At 39.6% G+C, this 21,304-nt stretch overlaps 1 protein-coding gene across 1 annotated transcript in view; it reads right to left on the bottom strand.

The window, feature by feature from the left end:
- The window catches only part of ppp1r9a (protein phosphatase 1, regulatory subunit 9A), a 50,635-nt gene extending 29,813 nt beyond the window's left edge, over nt 1-20,822 (bottom strand). Inside the window, 4 exon segments of the mRNA XM_053613444.1 lie at nt 113-233; nt 607-739; nt 18,409-19,827; nt 20,547-20,822. Of these exon segments, the coding sequence (XP_053469419.1) occupies nt 113-233; nt 607-739; nt 18,409-19,719 (1,565 nt within the window). The 5' untranslated portion in view covers nt 19,720-19,827; nt 20,547-20,822.
- Between the last annotated feature and the right edge of the window lie 482 nt (nt 20,823-21,304).

The following is a 21,304-nucleotide window of genomic DNA, read 5'->3' as shown; positions in this document are numbered from 1 at the left end:
TCTGGGAAAGGGCGCAGTGGTGCAGATCAGAAGTTATGAATCTGTACTTATCCCCCAACCTCTCTCTCTGCACTTTTTACCCTCCATCTCTTTGTCTCTCCCAAGTCCTTACCTTCCATCTCTCTCTGCCGCTCCACCTTCAATAACAGTCTTGACAAAGATGCCCAGCTTCTCCAAGCCTGCGTCTGCACCTACTCCCATGCCGATAATGCTGATCCCCAGACCATCGTCATCTGAATAGAAAAAAAATAAATTAAAACCCCACACAACGAGCATTCATAGGCTGCGTCCGAAATCACGAGGCTCGACTGTTTTGTTGCTGCAGAAAATATCGAATAAATAAATAGATAAAATTGAAAGGAGGGCGAATATGTTCAAATGCAGCATGTGCATAAACCATGTACATAGTTCATTTGAGACGTCTAGGACAAAAAGCACGTCCAACACCCATAGTGACCTTCACACAACAACAGAGTAATTTTCCGCCTTATGTACATTTAACCCAGAAACATTTTCGGGGATTTCCTGACTGGGATGCTAACTCTAACGGTAAATCACTGTAATCAGTATGGTGCAGTAGAAAAAGAAAAAAAAAAAAAAAGTCACCCTTTTCTAGCTCCACTGGGAAAAGTTCCAGTTTCTCCACTCTCTTCTCCAGTTCATACTCTGCTGAGGACGCCACTGGATCCACCTCCTCATTCCTGCGATCGTAATCCTCGTTTGAGTAGGTATTAAAAACCTGGGGGGGAAAAAACATGTAAACATTATCTCACTCCTGAGGTCAGTTAAAATCACAACCGTGACTATCTTTATTCCAGCCTCCAAAAGCCTGGCATGTGTGGTGCAATAAATCACTGAGGGGTTGCCGGTACTGCCATTTTAAGATCTGTGGAGTAGCTCATAAAACAATCATACTAGGCCTTCAGTTCCAGTGAGCAATGGTCTACTTTAAATATACGACACTGAAAATGATGGGTGGTAAAAAGGAATTATGGGCATTGGACTGATACGAGGGAAGTGGAAAATGTTGTCACTGTTGATTTGTGCACTGAATTTGCCCCACAAAAAAAAACCTCAGCATCTGAAGCACAAACAGTCACTTCCCATCCCGTCAGGGTAAGTGATGGCACTGAGCAGTGTAGTGTGAAGGACCCGTCATGCAGAGAATCCTCACCCACCCATGGCATTTCACACTGACCTCACCCTCGTGCCACAGCAAAGACCAGAAGCTTCTTGCTCACCTGCAGCCAGCTGCACCAGCTGATCCTAAGTCCGGGTGTATACGGAGCCCTAAATCATATATTAACGCACATCATAACTAGTAGTGCATAACGTGACTGTAGATCACAACTTTCTTACACAAAAAGTGAATCAGCCAATCAGAAGCATGCTTTGACATAAGCAGGAAATACTACATCTATGCTCATGATGCAGGCAAGTGGTTAGCAGCCATCTTTCTCAGTGTATTTCCATCAGTGTTTCATGGTTTTTTTTTAAACTATAGGAAAATGGCTAAAGTGATCCATCTCTTGTATTTACTTATACTGGGTTGTTCTGCTGCTTGGGCTCTCGTGCAACAAAAGTAACGAACCATGGCCACAAAAATTTACAATGTGGCTACAAACCACAAAATGAATCCGAATTTTATTATGCTGAACATTATAACAAATATAACATTACATTAATACTAAAGGTTTCAATTCATGACCAATGATCTCAGGACATTTTGCATTAGCTGGCGGACATTAAAAAAAAAAAAAAAAAAGCCTATTTGTATTTGTATAAACATCCTGTTTATGTGTATGTATATTTCAGTGAGGACGCCATCCAATGATCCAATGAAAAGGTTTATGACCTAAAAGAACCTCTTGAAACGTGTCGCAACTGTTAAAGTTTTATCTACGGCTACTGGCCGTTAACAAACACATCCTAATCGAAATTAGTTTTTTTACATTCAAATAAAACTGTAGTTGGCTAGAGTACTGTATTTTTTTTTTTTTATTGTAACATCCTGAACTTGTCGTTATACTAAAACTGCAGTTGTACGTTGCTATAGTCTTACACTCGACAAACTCTCTGCACTTTGTGTAGTCCTGTGAATTAAATCAGTGTTTTATCTTGCACAATGCACCATGGGCCGGGAGGCAATCTTTTTAACCCACTGCATACACAAATGGGAAAAGGTTCTGAAGCAAATACGCTTTTAAAAAAACGAGATCGGTTTATAGATATGAAAAACAATAAAAACTACAGTGAATCAATGCGACCCCTTTTCCCTTTAAACCTGCCTCAATTCTCTACGGCGCACTGTTGTGCAGTGTTTATAAGGAATCGTCCAGTAGTCTACCATTTCAGAGAATTGGCTCTCACTTGTTTCCGTCCTAGACAGGCATAATTATGCTCACATCAGCGCTCGGCGACGTGTTACAGAACTCCTTGTTCTTTTCACTGAAAATAGTTCTTTATAGTTGACACGTTCATGCATGGGAAAAAAAACAAGCAAACAAACAAAAAAGGTAAGGAAAAAGGTGGCCTAAGAGTTTATGAAATTAACATTAAAAAGCAGAGATGGGAAAAATAATAAATTCTGCTTTAGTGTCATAGAGTTGTTGTTTTTTTTTTTATATAGGCTCATACATTAACTCTTATTGAAAAATGGCAACAGTATCAATCATTTATCACGGAAAGCAAACACTAAACCCCAGGGCAGAGAAATATGGTCAGAATACTGTACATCATGATACTTAACATAATTCAAAACTGACACAGAATGGCAATTAAAAAACCGGAAAACTTGATCTTCGTGGAACTTAATAGCTGCTCACTCTTAGATCTTAAAGGGACTTTAAATGAGTGCTTTATTAATGACTCAAAGACAGCGAAACTATTAAGTGTAAGACAAATATGTGGCGTGCCTAAAGTGTCTAATATAATCTAATCTTAGTCACTTCTAATGTTTCTCAGTTCAATAAACATTGAGTAATTTAACTAATAAGAGTATTTAAAATGAGGTAAATGAAACAACAATTTAAAAAAATAAATGAAATTTTTGACTGGCAATGTAGATCCCAATACATAGTTGTTGCTGGGGTTCTGCCAACAAAATATTTCCCTGACATTATAAAAAAAAAGGCGTATTTATATTCAGTGCTTACAGATAATAAATGTGTTTAATCACAAACAAGAGATGAAATGAAACAATTGGTTTATTTCCATTTTTGTCCTGCCTCCATCCCAATGTCCTGTCAATGGATATGTCCTTGAATGTGTTCACCTCTTCTGTGTCGGCTTATTTATTAGTTTGTCTACTTATCCTTTGGTGTTTCTATGTCTTGTCACTCAGTCTTATGCAATGTCTTTACGTCTGAGCAGTGTTTCTCTAATGCCATGTTTCGTGATTTTGATTCTCACCTGTTCTTCTGATTATGATCCTGGATAGTTCCATTTCTGGTGCCTACCTGTGTATTGACCCAGACTTTGACAATACTTCTTGGTCGACCCTAAATAAAACACAACCCGAGCACCCACGCTGGCACCCTGCCACATTTGCGCACATTTTACAAATACCATGTCAAATCACCTAGATGTGATTAAACCTCATGATCAACGACAACTATATTATATTTAAAAACATCTAATGATCACGCTGGAACAATATATAAATAAAGTAATCAAAATCCGAGATCCATAACAAGACGCATAACAAATCAATTTATTATTGCATGGTGAGGTCCCTAGGTTGTCAGCCTTAACACAAAGTGACACATTCCCCGACACTTGCTGATGGTGGGTGAGCTCTTGGTTATCATCTCTATCAGCTCATTAGCATTGCACATTCACTTCAAGGCAACTTCCGACCATGTCAAGCTGTCACTATCACCAGAATCACCAGACTTCATTTAAGCTCTGACAAACAATAGTGTCCCCGCTACCTTGTCCGTGAAGAAAACAAATCAGTCTGGGACGCATGTTCATTAGAGAAGTAAATCATCCTATGCAGGACGTGTTCTAAAAATGGATGATGTGAAAGCACTCAGAATGGAGGAAATTGGAGCAAGGATGGAAGGAGCGGCTTGGTAAATAGGTGATCTGAGGAGAGGCGTCGTCACTGTGAACTTCCCATCATCAATAATGTAGCCAGATCAAGCAGCATGCATTATTGAGGAGCCACATAGCAGAACAATAGATGAGCCGTTACGGGGGTGTAGAAGCCCGTTCAGTCGCTTCAGTCTTTCTCCAAGTTTGGAAGGAGCCGAGACAGGCTGTACCAATATTTGTAGGGATCAAATATAAGACGCATGGATGAAGACAGTGAACAGCTATAAATGTGCCTAATCTTGAAGCGAAAAACTGTTTCCCCTACATGACAATACAACTCTGGTTTCACCTTTCTGTCAATAAATGCTTCCAAAATCATGACAGATGGAGGATGATGCAGGGTTCACATGTCCTATAGCATGCCAAGGAGCTTTTAAATACAGTCAGAGTGAGAAAAAGAGGGAAGGCAAAAAGTGTGAAAAAGAACAAGACAGATAGAGTGAGAAAGAGCATGTGTGTAGGTGTGTGAGATACAGAGATGAGGAATCATGAAGCAGTGCACCCAAGAGGAAACGCTGCTCCAATAGTGTGGTCGAATGCGATTCTTGCATTCGCTGAGTCGACAGGCTCTCCTGTCAGTGGAGGAGTACCAGAACATTCCACACACTATTAAGTAAATTTCCCTGCTCTCTGCTGGGCTTGGCTACACCCACAACGCCCACGTCCAACTAAAAATGGCATTCTGCCTCATTGTCTGTTGTCTGGCTGCCAGACGTAGCATCTGTAAAGAGGCTCGCTGGTCTGCCAGAGACATAATGGGCACTGATATGAGGTGTGAGCTCCTCTGTGGGACGCCTGAATGTTCAATGACCATAATGTTCCTAGTTCACACCGGTTCAAAGATTTCAAAGTAGCAAAGATGTACATTTGTTTTCATCAAACACACTAGGGCTGTAACACAATGCCGGTGGTATCTGTTCGAATTTAAACCAGAAGGGTTATTTTTGGGTTATTAAAATACATCAACATACCAACGGTATCTCATAAAAGTGTATCATGAAATCATTTATCACGATATCAATACTATATCGATATCGCCCAGCCCTATGCACAACTGTCTAATAATTTGCTGTAGCTGAAATTTCACCCTGAAATTCATGTCTTGGGCTATAAATACACTTGAAAAAATACGGAATGCCATTCAAGGGCAATATTAAATAAATAAATTTGTATATATGTAAATATAATAATTTAATTCATCTTATTCTTTCTGTAGAGGTCACAAAGAGCTCGAAGGAGATGGCAGCTTAATTGGAGACATTGCTCATTTAATGACCACACTGTAAATGAATAAAATTCAAGTGATCTGAATATATCTGCAATATATTAAACTCCGGTTACGTTATTAATATTCTCCCTATTAGATGTTCTTGATGTTTGCCCTCACATTCACGTTTCTCTTACTTTATATTATCTCATATTGTATTTGACAACAAAGAAAAAAGGGAACTTTTTTTGGGCTTAAAGAGCTTGGTTTTAAAGGCAGCGATTGTAAATACCCTTTCTCCAACAACCCTACTCAAGACAAATCTGGCAACCTTTGAGGCGTAAACTGTACACAGGTCATTGTACAAATATGCATGCACCAAAATTCAAGTTTAGCCACTGAGTAACCTGACTCTAAACACAGAGAACCTTACCAGTGTAAGTAATGACAACTTAATTCTCCAACTCTGAATACAGGTCTTAGAAAAATTATTTGGATAAAGGATTATATGGATAGTTCATGGCTTCTTAAAGAGGTTCTACACGGCACCCACTCTGATAAAAAAAAAAAAAAAAAAATCTGCTGTAAGATTCTACATAGAACCATCAAGAGATCACCCAAAGGAACAACCTGGAAAACCCTTTAGGATGATAGTTTTAGTCTTTAATTCTAAGAATGTATAGTCTATGTGGTGCCTTTGTATATGTTTTAGGGGCATGTAATTGTTTGGATTTTGAGTTTCAAAACTGGGAGTTTCAGATACATTTTGCCCAAATCCATAACTATACCATGTATACATAGACATGCAAAGTTATATCATAGAATTGCCTACTTGACTTTTTTTTTTAATTTCTGAAAATAAAAGAAAAATGCATTATTGTGAAAGACCTTAAGCCACTGTTACCTATCTTCAGTAAGCCAAACCGCCTAACTGCTCTTTGTGAGGAGTTTCAAACTTGGATGCTGTTGACCTGAACACAGTCTAACCCAGCTTCAGGCAAACTGTATAATATTTCAATCTAGGATTTATATATTCATCTTCTTTGTTACAAGGTACATATTTCTGCTACTCTCTCTTCAGATCATTTCCCATTGGCTGCTTTCTGATCAATACAGCTCTGAAGTGACACTTGACAAATATGAATAAGAGAGCGATCTTAGTTACTTAAATGCTGCTCTGGAGGGTACAGTATGGCTGATTTGCATATTTGATTTCATGCAGTGTGAAACTGTTATGTGAGCATCCCATACTGTCGGTTGCCTTTGGCCGTCTCTTTTTCTCTTCCTCTATTCCAAGAAAGATCCTCCCTGAACCACATGAGCAAGTCATACAGTAGCAGCTCCAACATCCATCTCTTCACTCCCACTCTCTTTATTATGCCTCTCTCCTTTCACTCCTTCTCTCGCCTGTCCCAGCACTCAGTGCCGTTCTGCTCTCCTCCATTAGTATTCATATAACGCAGCACTGAGACAGGGCGCCTTTGACCACATTTCTGGGGCCCAGGCCAAAGATTAACTGGGAGGTAGAAGAGGGAAACGAGACACAGCAAGGCAGGAATGATGTGAGAAGAAGAAGAGAGGAAAGAGGCATGGGAGGGATGAAGGGCAGAAAGTGCATTTGTATTGATGCCCAATACTGAAGGACACCTCAGTTTGGCCAACCACCACTGATCACATTAAACTGGGCTCCTTTGGTGTCACCTCACATTCATCCAAACTGCCATGGCAGACACCCAACTACCCTGATTTAGCAAGACATTTGCATTGCATCTGCACAAACCACTCGGCACGTTAAAATTCTTAAGCACTTCTTTGTAGCCATACAATGCTGACTCACGCCAGACACATAGACATCATCTTAAAAGGTCCATCAATCTTTAGAGGATTACTGCACTGACAAGTACTGGCTTTTTTTGTTTGTTTTTTTAACCACAAGTCACACAGAGACAAATCAAATAATGGTGTAATAAGAGATTGTTATTGTAATTACTATTATTATTGCTAATACTTTTCCTCTACTATCTCTAATTGTATGTGTATCAATAATACCATATTAGTATCTTATCCTTTTTTGCCTCATTGTGTCTTACATCTGTCGTACCTCTCAGTGTTTTAATGTTGGTTTTCAGGTTTGTATTAGTTTGTATACTTCCTCTACACAGGATGTTGTTGAAGCACACCGATTGAAAACTATAAGCTAGTTTACTGATGCTGGCTATGGTGGCGATATTCAAACTCAACTTAACCAGATTTACAGCTTCGATGCACAGGATCTTTGGTTAAACAATTTTTTTTTTTTTTTTAATCATTATTGATTTAGGGGAGAGAAAAAATACTACTGGTGTTCTGAGCTGCTGAGTCATCCTAATAAGACTATAATTCACAGTACCAAACAGTCAGAGGTAAAGAGGTCAAATTGACAAGAGTTTTCAAAACACATAGGCCAGCTTAGATATGTCCAACTTCAAAATAAGCTCAAAAAAAAAAAAAAGGTACGGCCAAAGACCCACCCCCAAATCTCATAGAGTCACGGACATGATAACAGAAAGAAGCCTTGCCTTTCAACAAGGCCTTGTTGGCCGTGTGCTGCATTCTGCGTTTGTAAACTGAACACAATTAGATCGCAGCACTGACAATCATGTCAATGATTCACAATCACAGCACTGTCAGGTCTCAATCAAACACAAACACAGCTAACCAGGGTCTATTAGCAAGCTGGAAAAAAGACAAACTCTTGTTAAAAGACAGTGGGATTGCTTTGTCACCGAGTACCTGATAACTGTGACACATTGTTGCACACAATAAAGTTGTTTTCATTCTTATAACACTTCTGTATTACTGGAGAAATTATGATAATGGTAGCAGATGATACATCTTCCAAGGTACAAATGCTTGGGCCGCATCCCAAACCATTTATTCCCATACTGCTGTATAGGCATCCTATTTTGTGTGGGAAATGGTTTGGGATGTGCCTTTGTTTTGGTTCCAGTCTCGCTCCTGACCCTCTCTTGATTTGTTTCCCTAATGTGTGCACCTGTTCTGTGTTCCGCCTTTAATTAGTTTGGCTATTTACACCCTGTTGTCTTCAATATTTTTTGCGAAGCCTTGCCAAGTGTGTCATGCAGTTCTGAGAGTTGTTTCCCTGTGGATTGTTTCCAGTTATTATAATTTGGTTATGTTGCCTACATATCTAGTGTCCCCCAATGATTCTTGGATTTCCCAAAATAAATCTGACACATCGGTGTTCTGCCTCTACAGATATTTCAGTCAGATTAAGTGATACAGCAATAGCATTTTTCCTATTAAAGAGGGCAGAGTTCCTAAATCTTATATCCAACAGATATAAATTTAGCTTTAATTGCTTGCTTGATTGACTGCAAAGAAAACACACTCATTAAATCCTACTAATGCAGGCCTTGAGCACCTCTGGAGCTGTGACACTCTGGAAACCTTCGATAAGCTACTTCCCATGGCAGGCATAAATATTAATATAGGAATATATTAACATCAGGCACGCCCATATTCTGCAAACAGACCCAGTCTTTCAGTTTAGCCTGAAGTGGGGAAACTCAAATTTATTTACCCTTTTCGCTTGAAGCAAACTGCTGATACTCACTGCAACTTATTTCCCCAGGAAAACACTTCCTGCCACTCTTTAATCTTGCGCTTAAGGCAGTTCCACTGAGTGCCTTTGCAACAAAAAACATTTCACTAACACAGCGAGAGACGCTCTCCGAGCGTAGGCCTAAACAAGAAACACTGAAAATGACAAACAACTGTTTCCTTCATGTCTTACTCCAAGGCATCTCATATAGCAACCAATAAATTCTGCAGTCTCTGGATATACTGTATATTAATTTCTAAAACGGACTAGCATTATGAAGGTGGGATTTCCCATAACAAAAGCGCAACGAAAGTATTAGATTTGCTTAAGTGCGGTATAGAAAAGTTTTCCCTTCTGTCAAGATGATCTGCAACAATCGTCCCTCTAGACACGGTGCTTATAAAGCTATTTTAAAACGGCTCTCGAGTATTTCTCTAAAGAATATGAAGCCTGTGTTTTATTTAATTAGGAACACAGGCAGCTTTGAATGCTGACTGTGAATTATTTTTGTGTCGCACCGTGTAAACTGAGCTCAGTACAACGGCGTGTACAGCCTGTTCATATGGCCATAGGGTGGAATAACAATGCAGGACAGTGTGTCAGGGCTGAACAGAGTGGTGTTTTTTTTATTTATACTCACAGCAGAGGGAAACAATGCCTGTCTCTCTGAAAAAGCCTGTACTCGAGGTAGAAGTGGGAGCACTTGTTCCTGGCACAGCCAGCCAGGCTCTTTCCTACCCAGAACCACCACAAAGGTATCTTCTGTTTCATAAATTCAGCTCCACGTGGTTTCAGGTATAATGTACAGTAAGAAAGGCAAACCTTTGCCACAGGACTACAGCGTGAAATTTAACGTAAGGGGAATGTAATGGAAATATTAATGGAAAATTCCTCCTCAGTTTAGTAAAGTCATTTATATCTCTCTTTCTTCCTTTCTGGAAATATTAAAAACCCTTTCTTACAAGCCTGGACTTGTACTGTACTTAGGGGGAAAATAAAACCAAACTGCAATTCCTGAGAACTCATTTGTTCAGTTCAGTTCAGTTCAAGGCTTTCACTTTTGCTTCCTTTCAAATCCTGCACATTATTATTAAAAAAAAAAAAAAAAGAGTACTTCAGTATATTTCAACCCAATCCCTATGTACCACATCTGTAGAATATTGGTCATTTTCTCTGTACACACTTGTAATAGAAAACCCAATTATTCGAAACTCATGAAAGAAGTGCCAAGGGCAGCTGTTAGGGCAATCAATAAAGATTTAAACAAAAAGCATATTTTTGCAGGATGTCTTCATGAATTCTTCGGGTGAAGGTATTTTTAAATGAAACTATAATGCCTGTAACGGTTAGACGTTTACTGTTAGATGCACGTTATGTGTAGGGGTTAATCTGGTATTTATAAAGTAACAGCAATGTGGCACAAAATAGTTTCATTTACATTGCTATTGTCATTATACCGGTTCTTAAATCTGATATAACTTCGATGTGATTGAGTGGTATGGTGGCACAGAGGGTAGTGTTGCCATCTCACAGCTCCTGGGTCCCTGGTTCTATCCTGAACTCTGAGCAGTGTCTATGTGGGGCACTGCATGTTCTCCACATGTCCGTGTGGGTTTCCTCTGTGTTTCCAAGCATGCGTGTAGGTGGGTTGTCCATACGTCCGGCTTGAGACGACTGAAGATATAATCAGGATTTGGCGATACATTCCACCAATCTGCATCTTAGTCATCTTGTCATTGCTAACCATCCGTGCAACTTCGCTCAAAAAACAGGAACAGGGGCTTAAGTCAAGAAAACGAAACAATGTGTTGTTTATCAGGGCTACTTTGCTATACAAGGATTCAATAAATATGTCCATGTTTTCACATGCACGCATAGTTCATACAATTTACTTCAATTTCATAATGAGCTTAGTTACAACTGATAGCTCGCTAGGTTTATTTTACAATCCTGACCTTGTTAATCTGGAAGTAATGTAAATGCTAATGATTGCGGCTGGCAGCTACAGCAAACCTTTTATTTTTGCTGTAATAATGTAACATCTGGACACCCCCCCCCCCCCCCCCCCCCCGTTGCATTTGGGTGGAAAGACTTGAACCTTTCCGTGATCACTATTATGCCATGCTATGATTAACATTTCCATCAAATTATAGGACCAGAGATCAGCTCATAATCCAAAAGCTGAGGGAAGCACCCTCATACATCTTCTATGGAAAATATTCTGAAAGGCCTCTCTGCATTCATGCATCTCATCCTCTGAGCCGGAGTGACAAAATCTGTTGCAAATGCACAAAACCGTGACTCACGAAGACCTAGTACATTTCACGAGCCTTCTAAAAATGGAGTATTCAAAGCAGGTTGTTCGCATGCCCCATGCGAGGCATACTATAAAGTGAGTCCAAGATACATTTCTTCTGCAAATAAAATTAAGACATTGAGTGCTTCGGAAACTTAAGCGCATTTCTTACAGGCATATTTTCATTTCATTTCAGATACAAGACCTGACTTCACATCCTTCACCTGTGCTGATAAAAACAATGATGCATGCAATAAATGGCACAAAGACTGTAGATAATCTCTAAGAAATACTGTCCGCATCATGTGGTGACATGAGCTGATAAAGATATAAAAAATAAAAATAAAAACACTGGGGCAAACTTGAATCTCTGCCTATTAGCCGTTTTATATTTGATATGCTGTATATTTCTGTTCAGGGGCCAAGCAAAGGTAAAAGCAAATGGACTACAGGTCTCTGTAATATAATGATGGAGCAGAGAGCCAAGTGTGTAATTACTGAGCCATTTTAGCACTCATTCAATTGCTCTATTTTTTCAGATCCACTTAATTCGATTAAGGAATCAAGATGTTGCAACCAGAGCCAGCATTTTCTGATGCAACGTTTCGTTAGACACTTTAAATGCTGTTTAGGGAACCCAGAATACAGAAGAGAACTCACAAGGACACTCAAAAGCATACATACTGTACACTAACGCACAACACAGTTCATTCATTTGGTATACCACTGGTAAAGCTATCTGGTTGGATTGGTATGCCTGGTTATCTACGACACCCTAACTGAAACAAATATCTGGCACCACAACATGAGCATCAAGTATTTATTTAATTCCCCTTCCTAAATTCCACCTGCAATGATATATGTTCGCAGCTGTTGTTTGTATACTGTATATACACGTTAAAAATCATAACATAGGATGGAGAGCTATGATTCTAGCCATACCTCAGTTTTCGAGAAATAGACAATTAGATCATTTGCAGCCAGGTGTTTGAATAGCAGAGACTAATTTTTTGAGGTTCATCTGGTGTCACAAGTCATGTGCTCAGTAATGTGGCTGCTGACGAGCCGGACAGGGTGTTAAAACCTGGATAAAGAGAGCTAAACACTGCACTGCCCTTTCCTTGTCCTCTCCCTCATCTCCATCCATTCCTCTGCAGTAGGTTTAACGGTCTGAAATTTTCATGGTATGATAATCGTGGTATTTTTAGACTAGGTTATGACAGTTTCACTGTATTACTCGACCATTTAAACACAGCCTGGTGTTGAAAATGAAAGAAAAATGTTATTACAAAATCCTCGTGCAAAAGTCTCTTTGCGTGTCCTGGTATGCCATAATTGTTGTTCTTTCCGCAGGACATGATTTATGGACATGAGGATGTCAAGTAATGTTGCTGGAGGATGTTTGTAGTGATTATAATTGATTTGCATGAGATGCATCACATAGATGGTGGTGTCTTCATGATGTACACGATAAAACTACCACGTGTACTTCATACACCTCATATTAATACAATATTTGACCTGAGTTATAAGTTCTCGTCGTAGTGCGCTTGGCTGGAACCCCTGGAAGCATTGCATCTCTATATACTATGTATTTTATTTTTCTGCATTTTAAACTTGGCCAATACCTGGTTTCGATCTTCGATACCAACATGTATTTGGATGGAATATATATTACCTGGTGTTATTTCTACTCATCATTTTATAGAAGGTAAAATACTGCTTAATCTTAAAAATATTGTTCACATGACTTATTTACATACGAATAAAATCCCAGAGACACTCTGGGCAGTGGCAGCTCATTGGTTTAGACGTTGGACTACTGATCAGAAGGCCATGAGTTCAAATCTCAGCACTGTAAAGCTGCCACTACTGGCCTCTTGAGCAAGGCCGTTAACCCTCAACAGCTCTGCTGTATATATGAGATAAATGCAAGTCGCTCTGGATAAGGGTATCTGTAATGCTGTGAATGTAAAACCTCTGGTTATTACCCCACATACCCATACCCCTTTAAAACTAACCCAATCCGGAAAGAACTTTAGAAAGATATTTTTAAGAATTAATTTTCCGTAAAATCATGTTGCTACAAGATGTTTGAAAAAGAAATTCAAAGGGTTAGGTAACTATCTGATCATACACTGTGACTAACCATGGATCCATAAAAACAGAAGTAGGGTTGTGCAAATAAATAAATAAATAAACCCCAAACATCCATCTTCTATACCACTTATCCTCTTCAGGGTCACGGGGAAACCTGGAGCCTATCCCAGGGAGCATCAGGCACAAGGCGAGGGTGCCAATCCATCGCAGGGCACACTCACATACACATTCACACAGATACACTACGAACACTTTTGGACATGCTAATCAGTCTATCATGCACGTCTTTGGACAGGGGGGAACCCCCGCAGCACGGGGAGAACATGCAAACTCCGCACACACAGGGAATCAAACCCCAGACCCTGGGGTTGTGAGGCGAACGTGCTAACCACTAAGCCACCGTGTGCCCTCAACCTGAAACTTCACGATCAAATCAGGCTAAAACCTACCAGAAAGCCTTAACATTAAGTATGTTTACTTTTTTTATTGATCGGGACAATCAATATCATTAATGGCTTATGACTTGGCAGATCAAAACCTTTCAATCAGACACAAGGCTCAGAAAAGCTTTGGAATGAAAATGTAATAATCTACATAAAGTCATAGAACTAAATGATACTTATATAAGCACTTTGACCTAAACCTACATAAACGTTTATTACATTTTTATTTTTTTATTTTTTTAAAAAAAAAAAGCATATTCCAATAGTCATCAGGCATCATAAAGAGCACTATCATCACTTTGGATGTCTAGATGACATAACATCTGTGTTCAGTGACACATTTTTCTTGACAGAAGACGTACGTTAGGATCTATGACAACTGACTTTGTAGCTCAAACATTCCTGAAAAGCTGGTGTATAAAACACACCACTACATGGTGAAGACTTAAACAGTGCCAGATCATGGCATCATGTACAGTACTGTATACATTCTCTGGCCATTATGTACAATTTCTGCTTTTAAGATTTTAAAGCATACCGAAGCATACCTTAACGATTTTCAGGAATACTTCTCCGTCACAGGGAAACATCACAAAAGATTCTTGTTCTTTTGACAATACACGACACCTAAATAAGCATTTTATGATCACTGACATAAGCTTATAAAAGCTATTCTAAAAGAATTTTCCCACAGGAATCCGGTATACAGTAATACAGACTACATTCATCAGTATGGACGTCTAGGTGACATAACAGCCGAATCAAGTGACAGTCTTTTGTTGACAAGACACATCAAGACATGTCATGACAAATGATTTAAGGCTCAGCTTCAATGTGAAAAGACATGTTTTGACATGTCACATTATTACCGTTATTTGACTATTTGACAACCCAAAAGAGCACTGAGCCACGAAGTCAGCTGTCATAATGTTCAAGTGATAACACTGCCTAAATGTCAACAAAAGTTTGATTCTGGTTATCAAAATTGACAAAAGGAGTCTTTATGACAGCTGTGGGAATAAGCCTTTATACATGTTTATCAAACTAAATATTCATAACACTAGCAAGCAACAAGTCACTCGTGTCACTTGTACAGTAGTTTGCTCCTTATGGTCGTATTGTGACCGATACTATTGCTTGTGGGCGTTCACTGTCCAGCAGATTAGCAGATTAGCTAACTGTACCAGCCATGTACACTCACCTTGGTGCCAACAATCTCTGTTACTTTCTTCCAAGCGTTGTTTTTGCTGTATCAAACAGTAAATGGGAACTATTGGAAAGACTGGGAAAAAAAACCTCCAGACTACATGCACCATAGGATTAATTCAATCGAGCCAAGCATTTGGAATTCACTTTACTGCCTCAGGCCTAACTGCACAGAACTGAGAACATCTCAATTCGAGTGTCACTTGTCACGCCATCACTTTGTTGATTGCTGCTGTTGGTGTAGAAAACACCAAGACCAACTACATACGTTTCTACATACATAGAAAATGTACAGTCATGTGTTGCTTTGTCACTCGCTAGTGTCAATGTAGTTACGCAGCATTCATGTAATACTAGGAACACTTCCTTAAGTGTTATTCAGAAAGTAAATTAAAAAGCTACATGACTAAGCCATAGAGAAGCCAGTTAGAGGCCAGTGAGGAGAGGAGGACCCTCAGAGATGTGGACGATAGCTCAGATAAAAAAATAAAAAGAGTGCCTCGAGACAGCCAGCTCTGGGACTTGAAGCTCTTCTGAGCTGATATAAGTCATCACTGTCAAAAACTGCCTGAAAACATACAAAAAGATAACCAGGAATGAGTTATGAGCACCAATAGTATTATAGAAACAGGTTCGCTGATGTGTTGAAGTCTCTCTGGACTTGTCTCTTGTCCTCTTCAGTGAAATGAAATGTTTCTGGTCACAGCCACTAGAGCCAGCCTCCACCACAGCTTCTCCTAAGACTGTCAAATTGATTAACAATTAAAAGCTTTAATGTTGCAATCATCTTCCTCTTGAACTTGGGGAAGCTCAGACCTTTGGCATTTTTAAAGCTCAACTTAAGACTGACTTTTTTAAACTTGCATTTGAATGCTGATGTCTACTTTCATTACTATTGTTGTTATTTTATAATTTTTTTTGTAGATTTTTTCTGTGTACAGCACTTTGAGAAGTTGCTCTATAAAATAAAGCTTATTATTATTATTATTATTATTATTATCTATCTGCTTTCCAAAGCACCAAGAAACAGTACAAGAGAGGAAATCTGCAAAAAGATTTTTTTTTTTTTTTTCCATTTTGCGTTAGGAGAAATAGCCTGTCATGTGCTGAATTAGTCTGAAATGAGTAGCTGCATTTTACCAAACCACTTAAAGGATTCCAACAGGAGACAGAGTGCCGTTTGTTTGAAACGCTCAAAACAAGTAGACCCGACAAAGTTTAATATTCTATATGATTAATGAGCACTCTTTGTCTGATGAACTGAAGCCAAGGGCCATTGAACAATTCAGCCTGGTCAAATATTAACCCAGGCAACATAATGCCAATTTTCAGAGGAATGACACTCTATTTACTCTGTTTATAAGAGGACAATTGTATTTCAATAGCCTCAGGTCTGTAAATATAGTGAACGGTGGTAGGAGAAAACAGATCTGTTAAAATGGAGCAGTACCTGTTTACAATTCAATCTACTGAGCCTAAAATATACATCGTACTATTTTTGTCTATATAAAGACATAATTTCCCAACATTTGGCTCGATTATAGCTGGGGTAGAAAATATAAAACATGTAAAGGTAAACTTCATTTTGATGACTAGTATTTTATCTATGATTCTGACAAATTAAGACGCTTAACGTGTCTTTACCTTTAATAATAATAATAATAATAATAATAATAATAATAATAAGGTCACAGTTTGGTTATGTTGTAATACAGGTATTGCCATCCTTGTACATATGATGTCTCCTTGAGCTTCAACATCCACTTGAATGCTTTAAGGATACTAATGGGACTAATCCTAGAGAGAGAAATGTTTCTCTCTCTTTTTTTATTTTTTTTAATTTCATTGTCTGTGCAGCATCTTGCTAATTCTAGATGTTGTATAATAGGCTTGAAATATCATTGCTAATCAATAGTGCAAACAGAATAACCATAAATTGCAGCTTTAAGGCCTGTTCTATTTAAATGACTAAATCAAAGTTTATTGATCTTATGGGGGAAGTGCAAATGGTCCATAAGATTTTAATTGACCAGATAAATTGATTACTAAGGTTTTCTAGAATTATCTTTCAGACTATTAAAGACAGGCACTATTTTTTTTTTTAATGCATAATTTCAGCTCCTGTGTTGTTGTTACTAGAACATTTCAACCTCCAGCAGTTTCACAGACAGAAGTAAACAAACCTCTGTACTTCCCATTAGAACAACACGAAATCACACATAGTTCATTCCTGAGAGATTAGGCTTGAATCATTTCAAATAACAGTGAAATGAACACAAGAGACCATGGAAGAACACAGCGAGAGGCTGAGCCAAAATGAGCTGTGAGGGCAGCAGCTGTTTTTGTGCACATCTCCCAACAGACATGAATGGCCGTCCAAATGCCAGTGTAAGACACCGCATGCTCATTAACTAAATTACACTGCATTGATCGGGACCCAGAGCTCAGCCAAGCCCAAAACTGAACTTCATATACATTCACAGTTTATGCATAATTAAGACCTGTAACACATTCTAAGGGTGGGCAATGTGTACGCAATAAAACACAAAGGGGTGGTGTGATGCCGCTGGACATGACGCAGGGTTACTGTTATTGCCAAGAAGTTGATTCGTTTCCAACAGCAGCAGCAGTGCTTTATGCCTCTAAAACATATTTCTGCCTCAGTCTTGAAGTTAATAAGACATAAAACAGCAGTTATTTTACCAAGAAACTGGAAAAAGTCCTCCACCCTGAATACTTTCCCGTTGCAGAAAACTTACCTGACCTTTACAAAGAGCTGACACTCTTCTATAAAGACAGTTTCTATAAAGAAAGCTTCACCATATCCGTGGTTATATATATATATATGTTATAAGTTTATATCTTTGATTAAATTGCCACACCGTTTTTTTTTTTTTATCCATTTGTTAGGCTTAGCTCGTGTGTTATGAAGGTGCTACTGTAGAAACACTGTGTTACAGTAGAACGAGTGTATCACTATAAACCTGTGATTTGAATTACAGCCGGCACTACTGTCAGAGCTGCAGATGTAGAACAGTAATCAACATCGTCTGACCAATCAGATTCGAGAATTGAACAAAGCAGTGATATAAAGCAAATATATTACAATGCGATACTTTAGAACATTCTGTGCTTTGCTGACAAAGCACCAATAAAATCGGCATGACCTCACACTAGTCATTTGCATGACTCCAATGGCAATGTCACAAAAGGTTAAAGTTTGGGCTAGGCCAGATTTCTTTCTTCAGAATTTCCAGTTTACTTTTTTTTACTTAACAATGGAAAAGGAGGAAAAACGTGAGTAATAATTAAGGCATAAAAAAAAGGGTTATAAAGTGTTATTAAATTAACACATCATGATATTAATATCATATTGTCATATCTCCAAGCTCTTCAAGTGTATGCATTAAGTAAAACCAAAGAAACAATGCAGCACAGTCGTGGATGAACGTACCGTTATTGAGGCAGTGCTGAATCGTATTTTCCGCTTTGGAGGAATATCTTCCTTCTCTTCCTCAGGAAGGCCAGGAATCTCAGTGATCTCTGATCCAGGATCATAGCAAACATCATCATCCCCATATAAATCATCCTCCACGTCAGTGCAGCTCTCTCCCCAGCCCTGGTAGCAGGCATCTCCATCAGCATTGTAAATAACCCTCTCATTGCCACAGTATTCCTCATTCTGCTCCTCCATGTGATGAGCTGCTATCCGGGTGGAGTCATCTTCAGGCTCCTCTATATCCTTTTGAACCTTGATGTTTACAGAGCCAGATGTATCCTTTTGCGGTTTGTCATACACTGCAGTGTCATTGACTTGAGCAGAGTTTGTGCAAACTCCAGCAGCATCTTCATCCTGCTTGTGCTCACGAGATTCATCTACAGCTTCATTGGTTCCTACATCCAAATGTTCTGCCCCAGTCCTCTCCTTGACCTTATTCTCCTCAACATCCTTCGCCTGCTCAGACAAAGGACTGGGACTGAGAAGATCTTCGGAGGAGGATGAAACTGGAAGAGTGTGCTTGCTCCCAACACGTGTCCTGCACACACCTTGTGATGGAGACTGACGAAGGCTGGCATCATCCTCACTGGCGTCCCCTTGTCTTAGTGAGCCATCTGGTGAATAAAGAGCGCGTCCGCCTCCATGACCTCTGCGGAAAGTGGATCCGGAGCCATGGTGGTCTAAATTCTCAAACACAGCGCTAAGCTGGCTGACTGTCGGCGACGACGCCTCTGTTCTTGAGCAAAGACTGTCCAAGGAGTCTGTGCTGCCCCTGTTAGAACGTGCCCCTCTCCAATCATCCAAATGCTCATGAGAACCCCTCTTGTCTCTGCCGTATGAGTACACAGGAGACTGGGATGTATCTCTGGAGCTCTGCTCAAAGAGCTTCCTTGTCTCGGAGAACTTCGAGTTGCCGGTTCTGTCTCCTTGCTGAAGTTTGATCACTGAGCCATCTACCCGGTTAATGAAATTGGTCGGCTTGGTAAGTTTTTGTGGCGACATCTCATCTCTACCTCGAGGTTTCCCAGAACCCGTGTTCTCCGTGCCCATCTGCATGAACATGTCCTTGATTCGGCTGACGTGTGCGCCATACTGCCGACCCCGGGGCTGCCGGATCCGCTCGGGATCTTTGCTCTTGGTGTCACCATCCTGTCTCGGCTGGTCGAAGGCCTTCTTGAGAGCCTGAAACTCTGCTCTGTAGGCATTCCTGTGTGGAGAGGCACTCCTCAGGGTGGTCCTCTCTGCCGAAGCCTCCGTCTTCAGCATCTTCGCCTTGACGACGGAGGAGATATTTGCTTTCAAAGGTGTAGTAGCATCACTAAATGTCAGTTTTGCGACTCAGTTTCACATTCTGTTGGACAGCATCACGGTACCCTAGACACACAAGAGAAAACACGTTAGACTCTGAAGTTGCTTCCTTGCAAACAGAACTGCTGTTTCATTTCTCCGAGGGTAGGGCTACTTTCTTTCACAAAAGCACTTGCTGCAGCGTAATTCACTGAGTCCACACTAATGAACCAGAGCTCGCAACAAAATGGCCTTTGCGGTTATTTTCAACAGTGTGCACTGTGATCACACATTATTCTACATAACAACAGAGTACAAAGATAGAGCCGTAACAGACACTCTCCTTGCCAAATAACACAGATCTTTAAGCTGTGTGACTGTCCACCGCCCCAGACTATCCATCACACTGCCACGAGGGCCGGCGGACTGCGCACAGGGAAAAAATTTTTATTTATATATTTATTTATTTTATTTACTGCTGTGTGGCTGTGTGAAATTATAAACAAACCATGTCCTTATCAATATCAGTGTTGCAAACACGGCACAAATTCACTGCTACCAATCAGTAAGCTTTATGAAGTTTCATAATAATGGGTTAAAAGCCTCAGGAATAAACAAGAGCAGGAGATTCAGTCGTGGAAATCTTAATTATGTTTTAAAATGACTGAACTAATGACAGGACAAAATCTGACTATGCATTATGTGTTGACGCAAAGCAAAATGGATATATATATATATATATATATATATATATATATATATATAAAATATCAGATAACAATTTTAAAAAATAACTACCATCTCACCAGCTTAATGCAGACATGCACATTATGAAGAGAAGGAAGGTAAACAGGAACTCACAGAGTGGAAATTACTTTATACTTCCAGCCAAAATGACACTACAAACGTTTTCAACTCCCCCCAAAAACATGTATGTGACACCAAACTGCGACACTTTCACAGAGGCAGAAGAAAAGCTCCTATAGGCTCCAGTGTGACGCTGACATCTGCCTTCAACATCCACCCTTTCCATCAACAAACACTCGGCTCGTTTGCATACACACAAATAAGCCGTACAAAATAACAAAAACACACCTTTTTAACCGACAGGAAACGAGTCGAAAAGCAGAAGTAACTACTGCTTTACTCCTCTGCTGCTGCAGTTAGCGTGTTCAAAACAAAAGGCTGACTTACATCCCCTCCATCTCTCGTTCCCTTTCAAAACTGATGCTCTTATCAGTCAACACAACACACTGTAGCTCCTCCTTCAAGAACATCAACCGAAAATAGATGTTCCGCTATATCATATTACTACATGAGAAACATCTTTTTTTTATTATTTTATTTTATTTAAACGACTAAATTCCTTTACCGACATCGACACCATCAGCATACCGTTGAACGGTTTGACACCCGAGCCGGGCTCTTACACACACACCACTAGGCAACGCCATTGCAGAATACGTCCTGTTGCGGACATTCTCACTCAGCACTGAGGGGGGGGAGACGTAAACAAAAACATCGCTTCTTACAGCTACATCGCCTTACACATCGCTCTCTAGCA

The sequence above is a fragment of the Ictalurus furcatus genome, chromosome 24 (assembly GCF_023375685.1).
Source record: "Ictalurus furcatus strain D&B chromosome 24, Billie_1.0, whole genome shotgun sequence".
NCBI classification, from domain to species: Eukaryota; Metazoa; Chordata; class Actinopteri; order Siluriformes; family Ictaluridae; genus Ictalurus; species Ictalurus furcatus.
The sequence above is the reverse complement of the archived record's forward strand: the minus strand, read 5'-3'. Positions and strand labels throughout refer to the sequence as shown.